The 22,798-nt window shown below is 35.7% G+C and overlaps 1 protein-coding gene across 2 annotated transcripts; it reads left to right on the top strand.

Moving 5' to 3' along the window:
* Positions 1-1,445: 1,445 nt before the first annotated feature.
* On the top strand, positions 1,446-22,405 carry LOC113709239 (ornithine aminotransferase, mitochondrial-like). 2 transcript variants are annotated; one of them, XM_027231960.2, is made up of 10 exons: positions 1,446-1,689; positions 3,838-3,946; positions 4,299-4,529; positions 13,280-13,439; positions 13,660-13,715; positions 13,843-13,995; positions 15,945-16,042; positions 16,398-16,478; positions 17,312-17,545; positions 22,075-22,405. In XM_027231960.2, exons 1-10 carry the CDS (start codon positions 1,535-1,537, stop codon positions 22,223-22,225), a joined length of 1,428 nt encoding a protein of 475 aa, XP_027087761.1. In that variant the 5' UTR covers positions 1,446-1,534; the 3' UTR covers positions 22,226-22,405. The 2 variants fall into 2 exon arrangements, with proteins under 2 accessions (XP_027087761.1, XP_071921983.1); XM_072065882.1 differs by lacking the exon at positions 3,838-3,946 and having other exon boundaries at positions 1,554-1,689.
* Positions 22,406-22,798: the final 393 nt, after the last annotated feature.

Genomic DNA, 22,798 nt, shown 5'->3' with positions numbered 1-22,798 from the left:
TATAATTGTGGTAAATTATTTTACAATTGTGTGGGAGAGTTGTACATTACATGAGAGAATTTTAGGTTACTCATTTAAAATTTTGACCAATTCAATGTTGTTTTAAAGTTTTGTTACTAAAGCTGTCAAATCATGAGCAATAGATGTAATTTTTGAAACATAAAGAGTGTTTAGTGAAATTGCCAAAAACCTTAGAAGAGGTTTCTAAAATTATTCAAAAATAAAATTCAGAATAGGAAAGAACCAAAGGAATCTTTTTGTGCATTGTACAAATTTAACTGCAATACTTAAGGAGTTTTACGTTATATGGAAATTAATGTTAAATGCAAGAAAAAAGTAATTTTAAGACCCCTTTCTATGTCAAATTTTATTACCATAATCTAGTGGTAATGAATTTATTTACTTATCACATTTTTTGGGTAGTTATCACAGTTAATATGTGACCATTTTATCTTGTAACAAAAGAAGAGAAAAACTACCATAAGTTATATAAAGGAGTCCTTATAAGTTCCTAATTAAGTGTTTATTAGGGTCCTTAATTAGTCAATAGCGGGCGTGATCTAATTTCCCTTAGATGTTCCACATAAATTTTAACTTTTTGTAAAATAGCTAAGGAGATCTTAGTCTTGCGGTAAAAATTGAGATCTCAAGAATTAGAAGTCTTGGGTTCAAATCCCTTTGTCCCTTCCACACTTCTTAAGTCTCATCTCTCCATTGTTTAGAAAATTTGTATAAAGGAAAAAACTATTTTGGTAGGAGATTATTTTTTTTTAGGTTTTGATAGGAAATTAATATTTTTGCGGAAAATTTTTATAAAGAAAAAGAATATTTTGGTAGGAGATTAATTTTTTTTTTTTAGGTTTTGATAGGCGATTAATATTTTTAGGTTAAAACAAATGATTAATTTTTCCTTCACTAATAATGTATACGATCTAGATGCATTCCACATTTTTTAGGTTAAAACAAATGATTAATTTTTCCTCCAGTAACAGTTTATACGATCTAGATGCATGCCACATAATCTCAATTTGAATATAAATACCAAGCTTTGCACATGGGCGTAGCTAAGCGTGCTAGTGTACACATTGATAATACATAAAAGATTTATTCTAAAATAAAAGGGACTATTTTGATATGTGATCCAAACATTGGGACTAAAATTACAATTCCGTCAAATTGGGTACCTTTTTGTCCGTTAGTGTTACACATTCCACTTCTCAAGATGGATATCTGCAAAGATTTTGGCCGCATTATATCGGGGAGCTGAAATCCTGAAAAAGCACATTTGGTGCCCCAACAATCATTTCTTCGCTACGTCAGAACACCAGTAAGAATCAATTACTTTTTATAAATCAAAACGACGCCGCACCTCGACAAATTAAAAGAATCAAAATACAAAACGACGCCGTATCTGGACAAATTAAAGAATCAAACTCTATCTTGAAAAGATGCAACAGTATAAAAGGAGGAGAAACAGAGCAGCGAAAAAATACTGTGAAAGACAGAACTTCAGAAGCAGATTATTGAGGCAGAGATGGCAAGCAAGCGGCCTTACCAGCAGTTAATGAAGAGAATTTGCAGCAGTATGAGAAGGGATGCTAGGAATTTCAGTGCTGTTCCTCAAGGCACTGCCAGTGCTTTGTCTTCTCAACATATCATTAACCTGGAGTACGAGTACAGTGCTCACAAGTAAAGAAAACTTGTTCCTTTCTGGGCTGTGATTGAATATTTAAATGATCATGTGCTATGTATTGATTATTTGTTTTTCTTTCATATTTAATTAGTGATTCTGTGCCTTTCCATACTGTTTGTGATTGTTACTTGAATAAGTTGTGAGGTTCTTGTGTGCGGGATGGTTGAAATGTGGCATGTCAAAGCTGTAGCATAGGGGAAGTTCTCAGTTGCTGTAGATTTTGCGAGTAACTGATTAATCAGAATCAGTAAAAATTAATCTTGGTGGATTCTTGATTTGAGTTTTTTTACCTATTTTGTAAATCTAAAATCTGGATTCAAGAGCAAACGAGATAAAAAAAAAAATTGATTTTTGAAAATTGAAATCTAAAATCAGGTTAAACAATCAAATAGGAGCACCCCTTTTAAAGGTGAAATATTTGGCATTTATGCTGTTTGGTGAAATGTTTTGGGGTGGTCAGGTTGTGCTAGCTGGGGCGCCTCCATGAGAAAATGATCAGACAACCTAATTTAATTTTTGTTTCTGGAAGGACACTCTGATATAAATTGATAATGAAGAGAGAAGTGAATAAAAGTGATAATTTGGGATTATATTTTGCTGTTATGGATGTGAGGTTACATGGGGTATTTATAGACAAAATTGGATACTGCCAGTAAGTGCAATATATGGCTAGCGTGCTCCTACAACTTGTCTTCGACTTGCCATGTGGCACTCCTATATTGAGTGCACATTTCTTGTATCATCAAAATTGATCTTTTGTTTGTGCTTGAACAACTAAATAATCTATTGTAAACATGCAATCCGTCGTATTGTTTCAGGTAATTAGGATCAATCACTGGTCTCTGCAGGTTTAGTTGGAACTTGATAGGGCCAAAAACATGAGTTGCCTCACCTGTATATCAAATGGTACTATAAGATTTTCCTCAAATGGAAGTTGGTATAAATAAAAGACTAAAGAAGCACATTTGATTTGTGGGTCTGATGCTAATAATCATGGTTTTCAACCTTAAGTGTCTTGCTTTTAGATGCAAAGATTTCTTCCGTACTTAAGTCTCAATATAGGAAATTGTATTATATCTATAGATTAAAACACTGAACTCCCTTTAACCTTTCCTTAGCTTAAGTTCGTGACATTGAAATGAATCTTGTTCCTGAAACATAGTGCCTTTAAAATGAGAGTTAAGTTTCTAGATGTGTGCTAATTGCTTTAAGTGTATTCAAAGCGAATGGAGAGCATGAGAACCCATTTCTTCGAATATGTTATGCCTTTCCATTTTTCCTGTAACTCCTTTCTGTTCAAAGTAGGTACAAGGTAATACTATATCATTTTCAGGTACAATGCTGGTGTAATGAGATTCAAAACTTAATTAAGCAAATTTATAAAGTTTGGGTACAGATGCCTATGTTACAACCGACAGGCAATTATTTGTACAGAACTGTGCCTGAGAATTTGGGTGGGGATCCACTCCTGCTATAGGGTTGTAGAAGGTTTTCCAAAATTTGTGAAAAATTCTGAACACTTTGACAGCTTTTTTGTGGCTATGGTTTTACAGGATGAATAGATAGCTTCAAGTACTGCTTTGATATGTTTCCTTGTTTGGTTAAGTTTGAGTGCTTGGTTGGGATGATGTTGGGTATGATGGGTTGCTGTCTCTGGTTAGACCTTTTTACCAGCTTGGACCCCTCTATCTGATAAATGAATTCATAAATCCACAGTGAAGAAAGCGGAAGTGATGCTTACTCAAGGAAAATGTTATCAAGGATAAAGAAAGATCGCTTGACTTTCTTCATCTGAGCTTTGAAAGTTAAAGAAAACTTTGAGAAACTCCTTTCTGACGCATTAAATGATGTTGGCAAAGTTATGATCTTATCCTAGTTATTCAAGACATACATTTTCTCTAGTCAGTATGCTGGTCACAGTATTTTGTTATAATTGTAGTTATTATCCAAAAGACTTTTCTTCATCTGAGCTTTGAAAGTTAAACTACAAGAAAATTTCGAGAAACTCCATAATTAAGTTATTGAATATGAATTTTCTGATGCATTAAATGAATTTCACAAAGTTATGCCTCATCCTAGTCATTCTAAACAAAAATTTCCATTTTTTAGTACACTAGTATCACACTATTTTGTTGTAATTGCAGTTATCATCCAATTCCTATGGTTTTTTCTCAAGCAAAGGGGTGTTCCATATGGGATCCAGAAGGGAACAAGTATCTTGATTTTCTCTCCGCTTACTCTGCTGTAAATCAGGTAACAACAAAAAAAAGAAAATGAACACAAAAATCGAAGCATAGTGACAAAAGTTGGATGCCTTTTTGTCAGTTTTACCTACCAGAACTTAGTCATGTATTTCTTTTCTTCGTCTAACTGCCTAATTTCTCTCCTTACCAACTTATGTTTATGAAAACCTTTCATTTGGTTGAATGGCAAGCCCTAAGGTTGTTTCTCTGTATTGGGTTTCCTGTACTATGTTGATCTTTTAGCTAGGGTGGATGGCAGTGACTGGATGAGTCAGAATCATACGTTAAAGCACTTTATTTTGTCTGGCTGATCTTAGCTATGCCCATAGTACTTAAGCTGGACTTTTAATATTTTGCTGCAGGGGCATTGTCATCCCAAGATCATGAAAGCATTGGTAGAACAGGCTGAAAAGCTCACTCTTAGTTCTCGAGCCTTCTATAATGATAAATTTCCAGTATATGCTGAGCGTCTAACGAGCATGTTTGGATATGAGATGGTGCTACCAATGAATACAGGTGCTGAAGGTGTAGAGACAGCTTTGAAGTTAGCAAGGAAATGGGGATACATGAAGAAATCAATACCAAGAGATGAGGTGCAAAATCTGTTTTTTTTTTTTTTGGCTGCTTCCCTGGTTAATGCTACAGCCTTGCTAAAGAATTTATTTTAATTACAGTAGCTACCACTAGCAGTGAAGATAGTATAAAAGCTGCATGGTTGTGTATTTTTAGGCCTTTTTGTCACATTAGGAGAAAACTAATAGTTGAGGCTGCTCAAATGTGGCAATCTTTCATTTATCTTCTGGTGGGTGAGGCAGTAGTACTTGTGTCAAAGTCTGTTAGACAGCTATTCTAAATTTCAATTGCTCAACAATTATACAGACTGGTCGAAGTGAGAAGACAAAAAAGTATGAGATGAATCCAAAAAGTGCCATTGGGCTTCTATGTGCTGTCAGTTTCACCTCTGTAGCTCTTGATTCTCTAAATATATAATTGGGCAGAAGTTTGGTTTGCTAGGGAGATGGAGGACAAAATACCCCCTTGTTATTTAGTTCAACTGACAGAAGATTCTTTAAGTGGCTGATGGGTATGCATTAACTGAAATCTGCTCTCTCGAATGGGTGATAAAGTTGATTTGATGTCATGTTCTACAGAGTCAATTGATGTGTTTGCTAATGACCTTTGGCTGATGGTTGAAGTGAAGGTAGAATGGTAGGCTTAAACAGGATTTGATATAGTTTGCACGGTAGTATGTTTTATAGTGGGTCTTGCCACAAAAATAGGGTTAACCATCTTAGTTCATTATTTGGTGGTAGTTGCAAAAACATTCTCTGATTCATTTCAGGACATGAATTGTTACTATCTATCTTTTTAAATTTAGAGCTTGGATTTTTGTAATTTTGTGCCTTGGACTCTTTAAACAAATTTTTTGAATTAAAAACTTTTAAATTTCAAGATCTGTTCCACTCTTGCTCTCCCGAATTATTAAGATTGTCCAAATTTGTCCCTTAGATGGACTCAGTAGAAGTTGAAACATTGTAAGAAATGTATATTCTCCATTTAAAATGCGTAAGTGAGAGGACAAACTTAAGGTGGTCCATTCAAGGTTAGCTTTAATGTCTTTGATGGACAGCTTTTGCGGTTTTCTCCATTGTAGATGTCATTCTCTTATCTGACATACTTGTTTCTTTGCTATAACTTGTGCTTTATAGGACTTTCTAGCATTATGAAACATGCTATAATGGTAAGGAGCAGTATCTTCTCATTGTTTTCCTATCCTTTTGTCATGAAGTCTTAGAAATTCAAACTATACAGCTAAAATACTGAACATTGATTGAAACCAGTGAAGTTTATTTTGGATAGAAATTTCATCTAAAGGTTGTGTAGAATGCTATAGAGGCTACCAAATACAAAATCTGCCTCTCTAGTGTAAACTTCATGTTCTTGTACTTCTGGTTCATTTATCAGCATTTGGCAAATATGTTATCCTTCATTCTCATCGGTGACAACAAAATGAGATGACAGCTAGTCTTTCTTCTGTCAATTATGGAAGCAATAGATTTGAAAACCTCAAATTTTCTAACTATGTTGCTTCTTTTTCCCCCTCATCCCACATAATTACTAACTCTTCTTTTGAACTTTGAGGGATTAATCCACTTTTTTGTTCTTCAATTTCTTCAAGCTAATAAACTCTCTAAGATTTTCATGAGTAGAGCCTCTTACTTGTCTAAATTTCAAACATAGTGGTTGTAGCTAGAGTCCCGTTGGTTCTGCAATGGAAAGAGGAATGACTGTAAAATAAGAATGTAGAGATTCCCTGGTTCAACTTCTCATCACGCTCATGATTCTAAGGTTGAGTTTCTGGCTGCATCTATATCTTTCAATCTTCAAAATAACAGGGTTAGTCTCTCCTTGACGTGTACACCTCATGTAGAATTTCGCTAATTTGTTATGTATTTGACTGTTTTGGGCCTACCGCTATCTTCATATAAATTGAAGAAACTGCATCTAACTTCAACTTGTCCAATATGCTGCTTCATTTATTTTGTTTTCTGCAATTAATTCACTTTTGATTTCATTTTGTCACCATAGGATAGTGTTCCTGGATTGGCTAGGGAAGAAAGAATAAAACATCATAAAAAAGGGAAAAAAAGAAATAGGAAAGAATAATTTATACGCATCAGAACGAACAAAAATTGCTGGAGAGCAATGATAATTGCGGTGATGATTCAGAGCTTATGGATTTCTAACTAGGAAATCTAAGAATAGGTGTGATTGTAGGCTCTATAAAGGTGAGATGATAGTCAGTCTCGTTATTTGTGTGCCAATTAGCAAGGTGTTCAAGAATATATTGACCCAAATTATCCTGATGATTGAGAATGGACATACAGAGGATAAAAAGTCGTAGGGCCAAATGACCAAAATTACATTGGAAAAATAATCAGAATGAGGAAGAGTTTGTGTTTATCTAGATTTTGATACACCTTTCTCTGTTTTGAAACATATAGTGGACTTAACATATACTGATTGGACTATGATGAGGCTAGAGGAAACTCTCTTTTACTTAGCAGCTTTGTATTAAGGATTTTGGGTCTGTTTTGCCACCTTGAATAGTGCATGTGACCACATGGGTGAGAATAAGAGAAGATGATGTTGGTGCAGAAGTTGATGAGAAGGTGACAACAATGAAATATCCTCTAAGTCAAGTTAAATTCTCATTAATCGACTCTGTCAAAGAATTTGTTAATTGAGTGATTTTGTATAGACTAGATTGTCTGCTAACCTGAATGTAACATGATAAGATTAGAATTGCATGACTAGTAGACTCTAAGATTCATCTAGTCATCCAGCAACAAATAGTAATTTGAATATAATTAATTACTAAATTCACATTATTAACCAGAATAACGTTGCAGTGAGAAGGAAGAAGAAAGTATTGTTGACTCCTAAAGGTCAAACAAACAACTCCTAAGCTAAGAGCAGCTATCCAGCATCTTTTCAACTGTAGTATAGACTCTTTGGGCTATCGCGTAGCCTTCCCTTAGTTTCAGAAGCATATCCTTTCTAGGCTTCCAATAGGTTCATGGCTTCTATCCAGCCAACTTTAAGCCACTGAACTATGATACTGGATGCTAAATTAGGGAAAAGATTGATATTTCCTACTACTTATGGTTCTATTGTTGCCTTGAAGCATGACAAGTTATTTTCTTGAACAATTTCATCAGTTTCATGAGTCGGCAGATTTCCTCAAAAATTCAAGAACTGAGGTTCATCAATGAGAACAGGTATCTTGGAGGGAAAACGTCTAGTCACTGTATTATTAGTGACCAACTAGTATTTGTAGGAGTAAAAACCTAACAAACTATTTACAAGAATACCCTTACTAATTTATTATCTACAAGAATACTTATATTCTCCTAACACTCCCCCTCAAGTTGGAGCATATATATCATAAGCACCCAACTTGTTACAAATGTATTTCACCCTAGAACCCCCTAAACTCTTGGTAAACAAATTAGCCAATTTATCTACAGACGGTACATGAGATGTCTTGATAATTCCGTCAAGCAATTTCTCTTGAATGAAATGACAATCAATTTCAATATGTTTTGTCCTTTCATGAAACACTGGATTAGACGCAATATGAACAGCCGCCTGATTATCATACACTAAATTCATAGACTGTTTATGCTCAAACCCAATTTCAAGTAACATGCTCTTCAACCAAACCAACTCATACACAGTGTGAGCCATAGCACGGTATTCAGATTCTGCACTTGATCTGGAGACAACTGTTTGCTTCGTACTCTTCCACGACACTTAATTACCACCAACAAACACACAATATCCTGTGGTCGATCTTCGATCTGAAGCAGAACCAGCCCAATCTGCATCACTATATTCTTCAACATCAGTGTGTCCATGATTTTGATACAGCAATCCTTTTCCAGGAACACTCTTAAGATACCTGAGAATCCGTATAACAGCATCCCAATGACTAGTACGAGGGGTATCAAGAAATTGACTCACAACACTCACTGCAAACGAAATATCAGGTCTCGTTACAGTGAGATAATTTAATTTACCCACAAGTCTTCGATATTGCTTAGGATCATCTAGTAATATACCTTGATCTCCTACTAATTTCACATTAGGATCCATAGGAGTATCCACAGGTCGGCAACCTAACATCCCAACTTCACTCAGCATATCGAGTACATATTTCCTTTGACATAAATAAATCCCATATTTAGACCGAACTACCACAATACCCAGAAAATACTGTAGATGACCTAAATCTTTTGTTTGAAAGTTTGTCTGCAGATTGGATTTAAGTTTCTGGATCCCCACAACATCATCACCTGTAATCACAATATCATTCACATAAACAACTAATAAGATTTTACTAGCATTAGAATGCCGATATAATACAGAGTGATCTACTCCACACCTTGTCAGACCGAATTCCATGACAACACTACTAAACCGGCCGAACCAAGTTCTCGGAGACTGTTTCAATCCATATAAGGATTTTTTCAAACGACAAACCAACTGCGAATTCTCCCCTTGAACAACAAAGCCAGGAGGTTGTTCCATATATACCTCTTCTCCAAATCTCCATGTAGAAATGCATTTTTCACATCCAACTGATGCAATAGCCAATTATAAGTTGCTGCCAAAGAGATAAGAAGACGAACTGAGGTAATCTTTGCAACAGGAGAAAATGTTTCTAAGTAGTCTGTTCCATACACCTGAGTAAATCCCCTAACTACCAGACGAGCCTTCAATCTATCAATAGAACCGTTAGGCTGCACTTTTATAGTGTACACCCATTTACAACCAACAACACGCTTACCAGAAGGAAGAGGGACAAGATCCCAAGTACCATTTTGTTCCAAAGCAGACATCTCTTCTTGCATAGCTAATCTCCAACCACGATGATTAAGAGCATGGGTAATAGACTTAGGAATGGAGACAGAATCAAGGGAAGTAACAAAAGAAGAATATGACATAGAGAGATGAGAATAAGAAACAAAATTAGAAATAGGATGAGAAGTACAATGCCTCTTACCTTTGCATAAAGCAATAGGAAGATCTAACTCAGAGGAGGGCGTCATACCTGGATTTGAAGATTGAGAGTTAATTGGTGAAGTGCGTGGCATATCAGGAACTTGCTCAACCATGGAACGACGAGAATAAACTTGAAGATTAGGACGAGATAATCTAGCTATAGAATCTGGTGGACTAGATAACTCAGGTAATAAGGAGGAAGGGACTGGTAAAACAGGAGAGGAAAAAGAGGGACACTGGTCTAACTCACAAGGCATACCGTGTTTCATAAAATATGGAGTGGATTCAAAGAAAGTAACATCAGCACAAGTAAAAAATCGATTTAAAACTGGACTGTAACATCTATACCCTTTTTGCCCTCGTGCGTATCCTAAGAAAACACACTTAATAGCACGAGGATCTAATTTATCCACCCCGGGAGCAAGCTGATGAACAAAACACACATCCAAAAATACGAGGAGGTAATTTAAACACAGATTCATGAGGAAAAAGAACGGAGTGAGGTAATTGGCCTCCAAGAATATTAGATGGCATGCGATTAATTAAATAACATGCAGTTAGAACTGCATCACTCCAAAATTGTTTGGGCACATTCATGTGCAACAAAAGTGTCCGAGCAACCTCGATTAAATGTCCAATTTTTCTTTCAGCAACTCCATTCTGTTGTAGAGTGTGAGGACAAGAGGACTGATGAATAATACCGGATTTAGTCATAAAGGTATTAAAAGGAGTGGAAAAATATTCTTTCGCATTATCACTGTGAAGTATATGTACAGGCACACCAAATTGATTCTTTATTTCTGTAACAAATGCACAAAAAATTGAATATAGTTCTGAACGATCTTTCATTAAATAAAGCCATGTAACTCTTGAAAAATCATCAACAAAGATTACAAAATATTTAAAACCTAACTTTGAAGCGACTTGACTAGGACCCCAAACATCAGAATGAACTAGCATAAAGGGTTCAGAAACCCGTTTATTGACTCTAGGAGCAAAAGAAACACGATGATGCTTTCCTAACTAACAAGACTCACAATCTAACGAAGATAACTGACTCAAAGTAGGAACCAACTTTTTCAAATTTTGTAAAGACGGATGACCCAAACGACTGTGAATTTCAAGAGGAGAAACAGTAGCAGGACATGCAATCGGACCATTGAAGTTGAGAAAAGAAAGATCATTATGCTCATGCCCTCCACCAATCGTCCTCTTTGTCTTCAAATCCTGAATGACAACAAAATCAGAAGAAAAAGTAACTAAACACTGTAGAGATTTAGTGAGTTTACTAACAGATATTAGATTAAAGGGCAAATTGGGTACGTAAAGAACAGAAGACAGCGGAAGAGATGGGTTAACTTCTACAGTGTCTAGTCCTTTAACTTTAATGGTAGATCCATAAGCTAAAGTAACATGAGGAAAGAAAGTAGACTCATGAAAATTATCAAAATTTTTAGAGGTGCCTGACATATGATCAGTAGCCCCGGAGTCAATAATCCATGAGTCATTACCTTTTTGTGCTAAAGAAGTAGAGGGAAGAGATGCGTGATTTGTAGCTTGGTACTGTAGGAATTTAACATAATCTTCCTCGGATATAGTAAAAGTCTTTTGGGACCCATGTGCTGAAGAACTTGATTCAACTTGGTCAGTGGTAACCACATGAGCAAAACTTTCAGCCATAGCGAATAACACTTCAAACCAAAAAAAAAGGGTCAAAACTCGAGATGAACAGTGCCATGAACAGTGCGTGTGAACAGTGCTAATGAACAGTATCTGTGAACAGTACTTTTTGGAACAGTCGCATGAACAGTATGCGATGAACAATATCGCGTGAACAAGACTCTTGCTAGATGTTTAACCCTAACCCTAGGACTTTAGCTCTGATACCATGAGAACAGGTATCTTGGAGGGAAAACATTTAGTCACTGTATTATTAGTGACCAACTAGTATTTATAAGAGTAAAAACCTAACAAACTATCTACAAGAATACCCTTACTAATTTATTATCTACAAGAATACTTATATTCTCCTAACAATCAAGAAATACCATTGTAACAGTTAGGAAAGGAGAGCATTTTTTAACTCTTGTGGAATGCATTTTTAGCTATAATTTCTGTGTTTAACATACTTACTGATGCTTCCCATGTTTCTGTGTAAAACTATTTTGAGTTTATGTTGGTGGATACCATTATGGTGGTGATTGGAGAGTATATTATTCTTGGATTGATGCTCAACTGAACTCATAATAATACTTCTTGACCATACTGGTTTAGGATAGAAAATGTGCAACATTATGGGTAATCCAACAGTTTCTGGTACTACAAGATGGGATCTCATTTAAGCTTATTGGACTACCTTCTGCTGCGTTTGCCAAGTTATCATCTTGCAAAGCGTATTTCATTAGGTTTGAGGTTCTAAAAAGAGAATTCCCATAGTTTGGCTAGATATGACTTTTATTCTTTCTTTACAAAATTATGCCCTTGTGCTGTTACAGCCAACAATTCTTCCTTATCAATGTTTTGTGTGGTAATTTCAACTCCTTTTTGCGTCTTTGTGATCAAAAGCCTCTATCCTCATGGAGATTCCTCTTGCTTTATTTTCTGGTACTTGTTTTGCCTTGCCACCTAACTTTTGTCATGCTCCATTCTTCCTTCAGACATTGAGCTATATATATAAATAGACTTCCCTGAAAGCCCTAGAGCTGGTGTAACTTTCAAGATACCTTTAAGTTGAAACCCCTGGAAAAAATTTGATTAATTCTCTACTGCATGTGAAACTTAGGTGGTTTTATTACTAGCAGAAGATATGCTTTTTGTTGCATTGGCTTTGCTGGGTCCTAATTTCATCAATGTGGACTAGAAGAGGTTTTGTTGAAAATTTTAGCAACTTTTCTTCCTACTCCACGTTTCATTTTTAGAGATGCATGTGTTCACAGAATTTTTTGACTCTAATAGTGGGAGGGCTTCAATAGTTTGATAAAGCATGGCTACTTATTGTTTAACTTAATTTATTATACTTGCCAATAGTCGTGAAAAACATTGTAGCAGTCATTCTTTCACCTAGACTTGCTCCCTGGTTATCTTCTTCTACATGTCTGTATGGAAATCTTCCTACAATTTTTGGTTGTTAAGGATTTGTATTAGCACATAGGAAGAATAGGAGACATGCACAAATTTTGGTTCAAGAACTCTACAGTTGTTACTCTCTACCCATAATCTGTGATATATGATTTGAAGTGAGCACATCTACTGATCCATTGTGATTTACTTTAGCTATGACTCCGGTACTTTTGAGATGCTTTATGATGGATTCTGCTATCATCAGTGGTAATTTATCTGTATGATTACTTTATTTGGTTCTATTTTTATTTTCTTTAGAATTTTCATTCAAGAGTATTTGCTCAACAATACTTAGAAGGTTCCATAAGTGCAAGTTTTTCTCGCATCAGTTTTCCTATCAGGGGTGTAATTTTGTGTTTCAGTTGCTTGGGTAGCTCAGAATTTGTGTTATGAATTTTGTCTTCTTTCTAATTTGGAATTATATCTACAGTAGTAGTAGTGGGTTGTGGACACCTTTGAGCATATGAACAGTTTGTAATTTGTTCTGCACCATCTTGAACAGAAAGGATCAGATTTACTTGAAATGGAGGAAGCATTGAATATTTTATAATCTAGTTAATTTTTTGGACTTCATTTAAGTTATTGATTGCTTGTTAGTTTGTTGACATGCTGAGATGTTCTTTTGATGCGTCAATTTAACTTTGTTACCTTGCAGGCTATCATTCTCTCATGCTGTGGCTGCTTCCATGGTCGCACATTGGCTGCTATATCTATGAGCTGTGACAATGACGCCACTAATGGTTTTTGGCCCTTGTTGCCTGGTCTTCTCAAAGTTGATTTTGGTGATGAAGTTGGCCTTGAGAAAATATTTAGAGGTATGTAAGGTGGAGCTCCTCAATTATCATGCTTCCATAAGTGATTGTATGAGTTGATTTACCCCATCATAATGGTATATTTGCGGTTTACATTTGATCTGATGTGCTCGATACAAATGTTAGTTTGTCTATATACTTCTGGCATCCTTGAAGGGCCACTACCTTCATTTCAGCCAATCATGGTTGGGACTTATTGTTATTCTGTTGTCATGGCATCCAGAAAAAGGAGAAAATATTGCTGGGTTTTTGTTTGAACCTATTCAAGGGGAGGCAGGGGTATGTTCTTTACTTTTCAGATTGTTATCTTCAAAAAACTGTATATATTTTAAATTTGAAAGTAAATTGAATTCTTCTGTTCCCTCCAACTTTCGTTACTTCTGCGAGCTTTGGCTTGTGATGGTAGGTTATACTTCCTCCGGATGGTTATCTAAAGGCTGTTAGAGATCTTTGCTCAAAATATAAGGTTTTAATGATTGCTGATGAAATACAAAGTGGCCTTGGGCGCTCTGGAAGAATGCTGGCTTGTGACTGGGAGGGAGTCCGCCCTGATGTTGTTGTAAGGACATTCATTTACTTCTCATATAGAATTGAAATGATAGTTTGAGCACTGACCTTCGAGAATAGAATTTTGGCATATGATCAATGGGATATAATTTAATACCACTTTCCTTCTCATATAAAGTTGTAAGAATCCTAGTCTCTTCCTATCAATTTGGCTTATGACTAGACGGCTGTTAGTACAATTATGAGGTCATGCTGCTTTTTCCCCATGCATCCTTGGGCAATTTGAGCAAACTATTTTTAATCATGTTTTTTATTGTCTTTGCCATGAAGTAACTATATTTGTGGACATGGAGCGTGTTGCATTATATAGTGTGTTGAAACTAAAAAGTATAGTATCTTAATTCTGGTCATATTTAAATTGTATCATGTCTTGTAATGATATCTTGGGACACTCTATTTTGATGTCTCATGCAACAAACAATTTTGTCATTGAGAACAAGTAAAATTAATATGGTGGATATCCAAAAGAGACACAAATAAGAAAGAAGTTGCATAGACTCATTTGCAGCCTCCCTGAACCTGTTAATGATATCGTTAAACAAGAATCTTTACCCAACGTCCAAACTTACAGCGTAGAAAGAAGTATGACTCCATTAGAAAAAGTTCAAAAGCAGATATTGATCATTAACAATCTTATTTTCTGCAACTTCAAAGCAACAAAGTTGCAACAGTGAAAGCTTTAATTTGTATAAAATCTTTAAATCTAGAGTGGTACATTGACCAAATAGATTGATTCAGGCCTTTTCAAGTACTTCTCTATTGATGCTAATTCAATTAGGAATGATCATCTAACTAAGTGCTTCTTTTCCGAAGAAAGCCTTGGTCTCCATCCTATTTGTCTCAAATAAAATAAGGAATATTATCTTTCTGTGAATGAGATAAAAGGATGGTGAAACAAAGAAGCCAGAGTTTTTAGTTAATCCTAATCTAATATCTTATAGTGATATTGTATTACAGAGATTATCTGTTAGGTTTAAAGATGGGTGTCTGTTTCAGGAATTGACTAAAAGTATAACCTCTATGTAAAGGTCATAGAGAAAAGATTGAGGCAATAAGAAGGTGGGATAGGCTGAGGAAATTTTGGGAGAAAGCAAAAAGAAGACCAATGATCATAAAAACAGTGAACATAGGAGCCGTTTCCAACCTTGTAACCAACATATGCAAATGATTGAGAAGATATTTGCAATACACTTTTAAGGGCCTATCTCTTTGTTTTTGTTCCCCCCCCCCAAAAACCCCTCCCTGTCGAACATCTGAACTCTTACATTGAACATATATATCACTCTATCCTACCTCCTTTTGCCAGTTGGATATGTACCCTTTTCAGCTTCATTGACCAAGGATCTCATCTTGAAACTAGAAGAAAGATTTGACAACCCGAATTGCATAGTCTAAATCCCTCAAAAGTTAGGTCTATTAAACACAGTTCAACTTGCTCAATGATCAATATCCCTATTTCTTGTGCCTAAGTACAAAAGCATTGTCGTTCTTTCAATTCTTTCAGCTCTCCCAGCTGGTATAGCAAAATCATGACAGGGAGTATAAATAAGTTCTAGAGAGCAGCTAACAATACAAATAACATGGACTGATGGAGATATATAAACCCTTTACCGGCCCTTTGGACGTGCATTACCCTTAAACTACTTGTGACTTTTACATCTTAAATCACAAATAATGCATGGCTCCTCCTCTTCTTTCTTAAGGAACTAGAATAATTCTTTGTAAAGAACATTTCATTCTTTTTCTAGAGTTCTGATATCAGATTGTTGTTTTTCCTTTCTTTCCTGAATTGGAGAAAACTATTCATCAGATATTCAGTCAACTATAGTCCATTGAGTTTTCCATATGCCTCATGTTTCAATCTGTTTATCCACTCAACGATTATTTTTGCATATTCCCATAAAATTACAGTATAATGGTTCTGCTTGATCCTTGATTCAGATACTGGGGAAAGCACTTGGTGGTGGGGTGCTACCTGTGAGTGCCGTGCTAGCAGACAAGGATTTCATGCTTTGCATCCAACCAGGGGAGCATGGAAGGTTTGCTTTGTTATGCTTAGTTACTGCAGATAACTTATCTTGGTTTTCCTCTTGTTATACAAATATTGAGCCATATTGAATATTTTTATGCAATGTGAGGAAGAGGAAATAAACACTTGGATGAGATGGAACATTGTGAAAACTGTAACCCTAAAGAGAGGATGTACAAGTAATTGTTTCTTCTCCTTTGGGAGTACAAAACGCTTTTCAAAATTTGCTACTTTGTGAACTCTAATTATGTAAGTTTTGGTTTGTTTAGATTGAAGGTGTTCCTTCCTTTAACTAAAACTTCATCCCACTTGTAGTAAGAAGCTATTGGAGCTTATTTACATTGCTTGACATGCATCATCTGCAGCACCTTTGGAGGAAATCCTTTGGCAAGTGCAGTTGCCATTGCATCGTTAGACGTGATTAGAGATGAAAGGCTTGCTGAAAGGTATCAAGCTTTTTTGAACTTTTTATGATTTGCATGTGCAAATAACTGAAAGAGGAGATTTTGACAACTCATACTGAGTAGATTATCTCATCCCCTCATCACCTGTGCCCATGAGCAGAATTTAATTTGACATTCGTCTTTGTCTTCCAAACGGATAATCCAAGTTGTACGAGGCATGAAAAGTCAAGCATGTTAGACATTTAACTTGAGCCCCTTATTCCTGTGTGAAATAACTTGCTTGTTAAATTAGGAGCTTCTCTCAATTGCCAGTCACAGGGTCAAATCTCAAGTAAAGAACAAGCGGGCTGCTTTGGTACCATTCTATTACACCTTGGCCCTGCATTTGGCCTTTGCACAACTAGGTTGTTATGCACATTAGCATATTTTAGTTAAGTACCCCAACTACCTAAAATAGATATTTCAAGTTGTTTAAGGCGCGTGTATTCGTACTTAAAAACAATCTGAAGCTTTCTTCTTGTCCTTTGTCAGATAATGACTGCTTGTACAGATAGTATATTATGGAAAAAATGCAAGATGTATAAGTTTTTTTTGCTTGCCTAAGATATTTGTATGCTCAATAGTCTATGTACAAATTAAGAATTCTATCACTTTATTAAGCATTAAACAAAGACCAAAATCATTATTAGAAACATTGGTGCCCCATGATAGGAGTATTGTTTTTTGTCTTGAAATTCAACCTTGTAACATACCAGTTTAAGTTAAGAATATTCTTATTTTTCGTAAATCTCCTCTGATAACAATTTCATACAGCATGTAGACTTAGATTTTATTAGGTCATGTTATGATTGCTAGTCTATTTTAATTTTCAACAGATCTGCTAAAATGGGAGAGGAGCTCAGGCGTCAGCTATTGATAGTACAGCAGCAATTCCCTGAAATCATAAAGGAAGTGCGAGGAAAAGGTCTATTCAATGCTGTGGAGCTTAATAGCAAGGCCTTGTTTCCAGTGACTGCCTATGACATATGCCTGAAGTTAAAGGAGAGGGGAATTCTAGCTAAGCCAACTCATGATTCTATTATAAGATTGACTCCTCCACTTTCAATGAGGTACAAAACCTTCCTTTTGATTACTGTGTATTCAGAAGTGTTTCTTTCCTCTTAGTAGTTCCTATAATCTACAATGTGCTTGTTCCAATAATAATGATGTCAAGGAACTAGTATGTTGTTTGTATTCTAGTCTTTTCAGAGCGGTTTATCATGCAAATTAGTTATGAAGGTGTTCAACCATAAGTAAGTGGAAGTGAACCTTATAACAAAGGGAAAGGAAGAGCAAAGAAATTAATGTGTCATTTTCTTTCTGGTGCTGCTATTCTTTTTCCTTTTACCATCCTTGCTGTCAGTAACCTATATCAAGTAAATTTACACTTGAATGCTTTTGATACAGAATTCAAGGACAAGACAAAAGGATATATTTGGAATTCCCAGAGTTATAAACTTGTGGACTTTATTGCTGTTATCTTAGTCTATTGATTTGATGCATCTTTACAGTCCTACTATGATTGTCTTGTTTTATAGGTTATAGGTTTTTTTAGGTGCTGAAGATATTAGGTTTGGGGCTGCCTCTTAACATTGTCAAACCTAACTTGAATCCTTGTGCTTCTATCTCTGTCCTTGTTGCCCATGGTTTCTAAGTCTTTTTCGTTGACAGTTTTTATATATAGGACAAGACCTAAGAGAATGACCTCTTCTGGATAGCTTTAACATTTTGTTAGTTGTTAGGTTCTTTTAGCAATTTAGTTTGCTTAGCCACTAAGGATCCTTAGCTTGTAATACTTTATATAGAATGCAAAGAAATTGCGTTTGATTGCGCTGTAAAGTTTTTCTTGTACAAATAAGCAACCTTATCTTGGGTTGTCAATGCCGAGAAAATCTAGGTGGACTTCCTAGAATCTGTTATTGCTCCTACTTATCTTGATCTCTGGCATCATCATAAATTTCTGTTTCTCTCTCTATTTCAAACTCTCAATATTCTCTTCCAGCATCAGATTTCACTGCCTGTTGCTTCTTTCGTGCTGCATCAGCTTAAATTTCCTAGCCACTGGAAGCAGGGGAGAATTGCATCTTCCACTTTTCCATCTATCTTTTTCTCTTCCTGATTCTTGGACTATTACCCTAGATATGGCTCATGGTATCTAGACATCTTTAGTTTGGTTCCTAGCCTACAACTCCTTACATGGAGTCTTGAACCATGCCATAAGTGCTCTTGAAGTCGGTGATATCTAGGTGAATCAGAATTGGGACACATTTAATCATCCTTGCCTCTCCTGTGCCTTGAACTCTTATTATTCTCCAAAAGTCAGGCTGGTTTATAGAGCTAAAATCTTTTGTGCTGTGTTATTTTGCTGTTACTTACCTTCAAAACTTCATAATTGAAGAATCAAATGATTACATGGAGGAACACTAGCATGTCTGGCATGGCAGAGTCATGGCCGCAGTTATGGTAGGGATAGACTTGATTTCCCTGTTGCAACCCTGATTAATAGATGCTTTCAATATTGTGAAATAAAACCATTGTCTTTCAGCGTTTTATGTCGATTTGGTGCCTCCTGAAATAGAAGTGTGAGATGAAACAGGGAAAAGAAGTTAGGGCTCTCTTAGATTCTGAAGTCCATCTGTTGTCCAGATTACACCCTCTTTTGGGTATTGTCTCGGTGTATAAATTGTTCTTGTGTATTTTTCCTTCAGTCTGTAGTTTGACCAAGAAAGCAGTGATGTGCCAATCCAAGTTTGAAATTTAATTTTTTGAAGAATATCAGGTATAGAATGGTCTCCATCTCTTTCTCTCCCGCAATATTATTGAATTCTGTTTCCTTAGTTCCCCAATTAAGTGGACAAAACCTGCAGCTGCATTTGGTCTAAAAGATGTAGTTGAGACAGGGAACTGGGTTTCAAAAGGGGTAGCAGAAAAATTTGTCATAGTGGGAAGTTACTTTTTAACTTATTTTGCACTTGTTATCGGTGGGTGCTCATGGCAAGTGAGTGATGAATTCAATGGCAAACTGCTTGTGCTGGCAACTCTAAGGTGGTAATTTAGCCATGGAATTTGTAAAAACAATTCCCTGGTGCTGTCACTAGTCATTTCTCTCTTTTCATTGTCTTAAGCATAAGCATTTTATGAGGTTATAATTCCACATGGTAGTAGTAGGATAGGAAAAAAAATCTTGGGTTCAACTCTCTTTGGTACTTGTTATCATACAAAAAAAATCTTGGGTTCAACTCTCTTTGGTACTTGTTATCATACTTCCTCATGCTCAGCTGGTCATAGGCAACAATTTCTTCTCTTTTTCTTTTTATTTTAGTCCATCAGTCTCTCTGATGCAACAGCTATCATGTAGGCCTCTTGGAAACCTAAGACTCAGAATATACCATCAAGAAAAGCTTTTGGTTTAGAGCTAGGTGTCAATGGAAGTTTGTTCTGTCTTCCAGTGTTGAATTTTTGGTTTTTACTATGTTTTGTGGAATTAGAATCTTGAACATATTTTGTTTTTTCTGAAAATGCTGAAAAGCTGCAGGTGATCTTGTGTTTTTGTTTAAGTTGCAAATCCAACTATACTTTCTGGGTTTCCTCTCTTCACCTGCAGATTGGTGTAGTCAAGTTTAGATATAAAAGTAAACCTTGCCTTCTTTCATTTCTGCCCTAATCACCTCTCTCTCTCTCTCTCTCTCTCTCTCTCTGTCACAACTTAGCCTCAAAAAATTCATTCCAGGGAAAGGTGGATTATCTTTTATTAATTGTTGAGGATATGTAAGTTGCCAAATAGTTTATTAGCGCCTTTTAGTTTCCAAATTTGTCCTTGGTGGGAATATTTTGCTTTTAGCATATTGAATTTATAGAGTACATATTTCTTGATTATTGGTCATTGGAATAGAATCAAGTTATACACAAAAATGAGGTAAAGATTATTTTCTAGGTCTATCTGTGGGTAGATAGCCATGTTTCTTTTAAGGATCATCAACAAAATTAAAGTGGCCCTTCACTTTTATATTTATGTCAAAAGACAAACTATTTTTAAGATCTGAATTATTTTTCAGGCCTGCAGATTTGGATAAAATGAACCTTTTTCTTTATATGTTTAGAAAGTTTAAAGCCCATCAGAAGTCTTATGCATATTAAGAGGAGGAAAAAAACTTATGACATTTGACTTCATTGATCCATGTTTTATGTTTGTTTGTATGTTCGTTTGTTAAATCCTGTCATCAACTGGATTCTCAGGATCATAGTTAGTCATCTATTCCACAGATTTACTAGTTGTTTGCTGGCATATGTTTATTACTCTTTCACGGATACAAGAAGATAATACTACTCCCTCCGTCCCAAAAATTTCGTCGCACTTAGAAAACTGTGCTTTTTATGAACAGTTCCAGCATAAGTGAGTTGCTTACCGTTTTGTCCCTCGCTCAAGCTCTTCATGTAAATGCAATAGGTTCAGGTATTGATGCCAATTAAAATTAAAAGCCTGAACAACTACTGGAGGGTGGGGCCAGAACTTCTGTTTTGTTTGCATATATCTTATGCATGCTTTGCATGTTGGGGGTCTCAACCAAGTTCCTTATGGTTTTTCACTCCACGCACATATTTATATGAACTTTTCAAACACATTAATACCGAACAAGTGGGCTCAAAGGGCTGACTTGATTATTGTGGGGAACAAAATCGTAAAAGAGTGAAATTGAATGAAAAGTTTTTACTATTTTTAGCAAGTGACAAATATTTTGGAACATCTCAAAATATAAAGTATGATACTTTCAATGGGACGGAGGGAGTATTATTTGAGAAACTGACAAAAAAAACTAATTGGTAAAAATTTGCTGTTTCCTTTATTTGCCTAACTGATTAGTTACTATGTTGTACAAAATGGCTTAAGTTTGCTTTTGCTATAATATTTATGGCTTATTTGGCTAACTCCCTTGCTTTGATGCTAACTTATATTTATGGAGCACCTGAAGCCCATTGTTCCATGATAATTTGTGATAATTACTGTTGGAACTGCCTTGCCGAAAGGGGGAACAAAGTTACTGGGAATAATAGCTTCTCCATTTTGAAATTGGAGTTTGAATTAGTCCTCATAGGTACTAGAAATGGAAAATACTGTCAATAGTCTTGAAGTATATTATCTAAACATCATGAGGTCATTCTGTACCAGTTCCTATCTGTGTCTAGATCAATGTGCCAAGGGCTTGATCTTGATTGCTTCTAAGTTATTAGATTCTAGGCTGTTTATTGAGCTGAAATTTGTTTTGCTTTCTCGTTTGCTTGTGACTTCTCTACTTCTATCTTAGCTTTTGTGAAGAAAGCTTATTTGGAGAAGCAGCCTGGATGTACTCTCCCCGCACCAGCTGTCTTTTCGAAAAATGTTTGCACAAATGTTTCTTTTCAGTTACAAAACAGCATTTTGAGGTGTCACTTTCTCTAAGAAACTTCAATAATTGATGAGTAATGGAAATCAGGGCATTAGTATGTACCTCTATATTTACATATGCATGCGCTATTGATTCCAAATGTTGTTGTGTTACCAATAAAAGTTCCATTTCTGATTGTGTGACTCTAGACTCAAGCTTTGATTTGTCATTTTCAGCTTGGATGAGCTTCAAGAAGGTTCAAAGGCACTACGTGATGTTTTGGAACTTGATCTACCACAAATGCAAAAGAAGAAGCCACTTAGTGTCTCCCATAATGTAGCTAATGTATGTGATCGTTGTCAGCGCAACTTATATGGCTCTTCATAAAAATATGATTACATGAGAAGTTTATGAAAGAGGTTACTTGGTTTGATTGAATCAGGCCCCAACTTATTGGAGCAGTGATATAGACTTGTTCGTTCATCATAACATGGTCTTCCTGTCATTTGTTGGTGGGAATAAAGACTTGATTTATTTGCAATTAAAAATCTTTATTTATTGGCAGCATCATCACTATTATACAAATGGAAAAAAAATGTGTAGCTTACTTTTTGGTTTCTTCTTTTCATGTTTATACTTGACTTGTTGGAAAGAAAATAGTGGATACTTGAATAGCCCTTGGACAGGGTGGGAAGTGGAAATGGGGCTGAGGTAGACATCTGTAGTTAAATAACCTTAACTGAAACTTGTAAGTACTGATATACACGAATGCTGTAGTTTTGATTCTTCCTCTTATTTGGGACAAGTCATAAGCCCTTGGTTTCAAGTACAATGGTTGATAGGAGTGCTGCTATCAGAGGTTGGTAGCTTTTCAGATTCTCGGTCATTGCATTTGCTACCGATGCTATATATGTCACAGTTATTTACATCTTGTGAACAATGATTAGTTGGTTATAATGC

This window comes from Coffea arabica, chromosome 9e (genome assembly GCF_036785885.1).
Source record: "Coffea arabica cultivar ET-39 chromosome 9e, Coffea Arabica ET-39 HiFi, whole genome shotgun sequence".
NCBI classification, from domain to species: domain Eukaryota; kingdom Viridiplantae; phylum Streptophyta; class Magnoliopsida; order Gentianales; family Rubiaceae; genus Coffea; species Coffea arabica.
The sequence above is the reverse complement of the archived record's forward strand: the minus strand, read 5'-3'. Positions and strand labels throughout refer to the sequence as shown.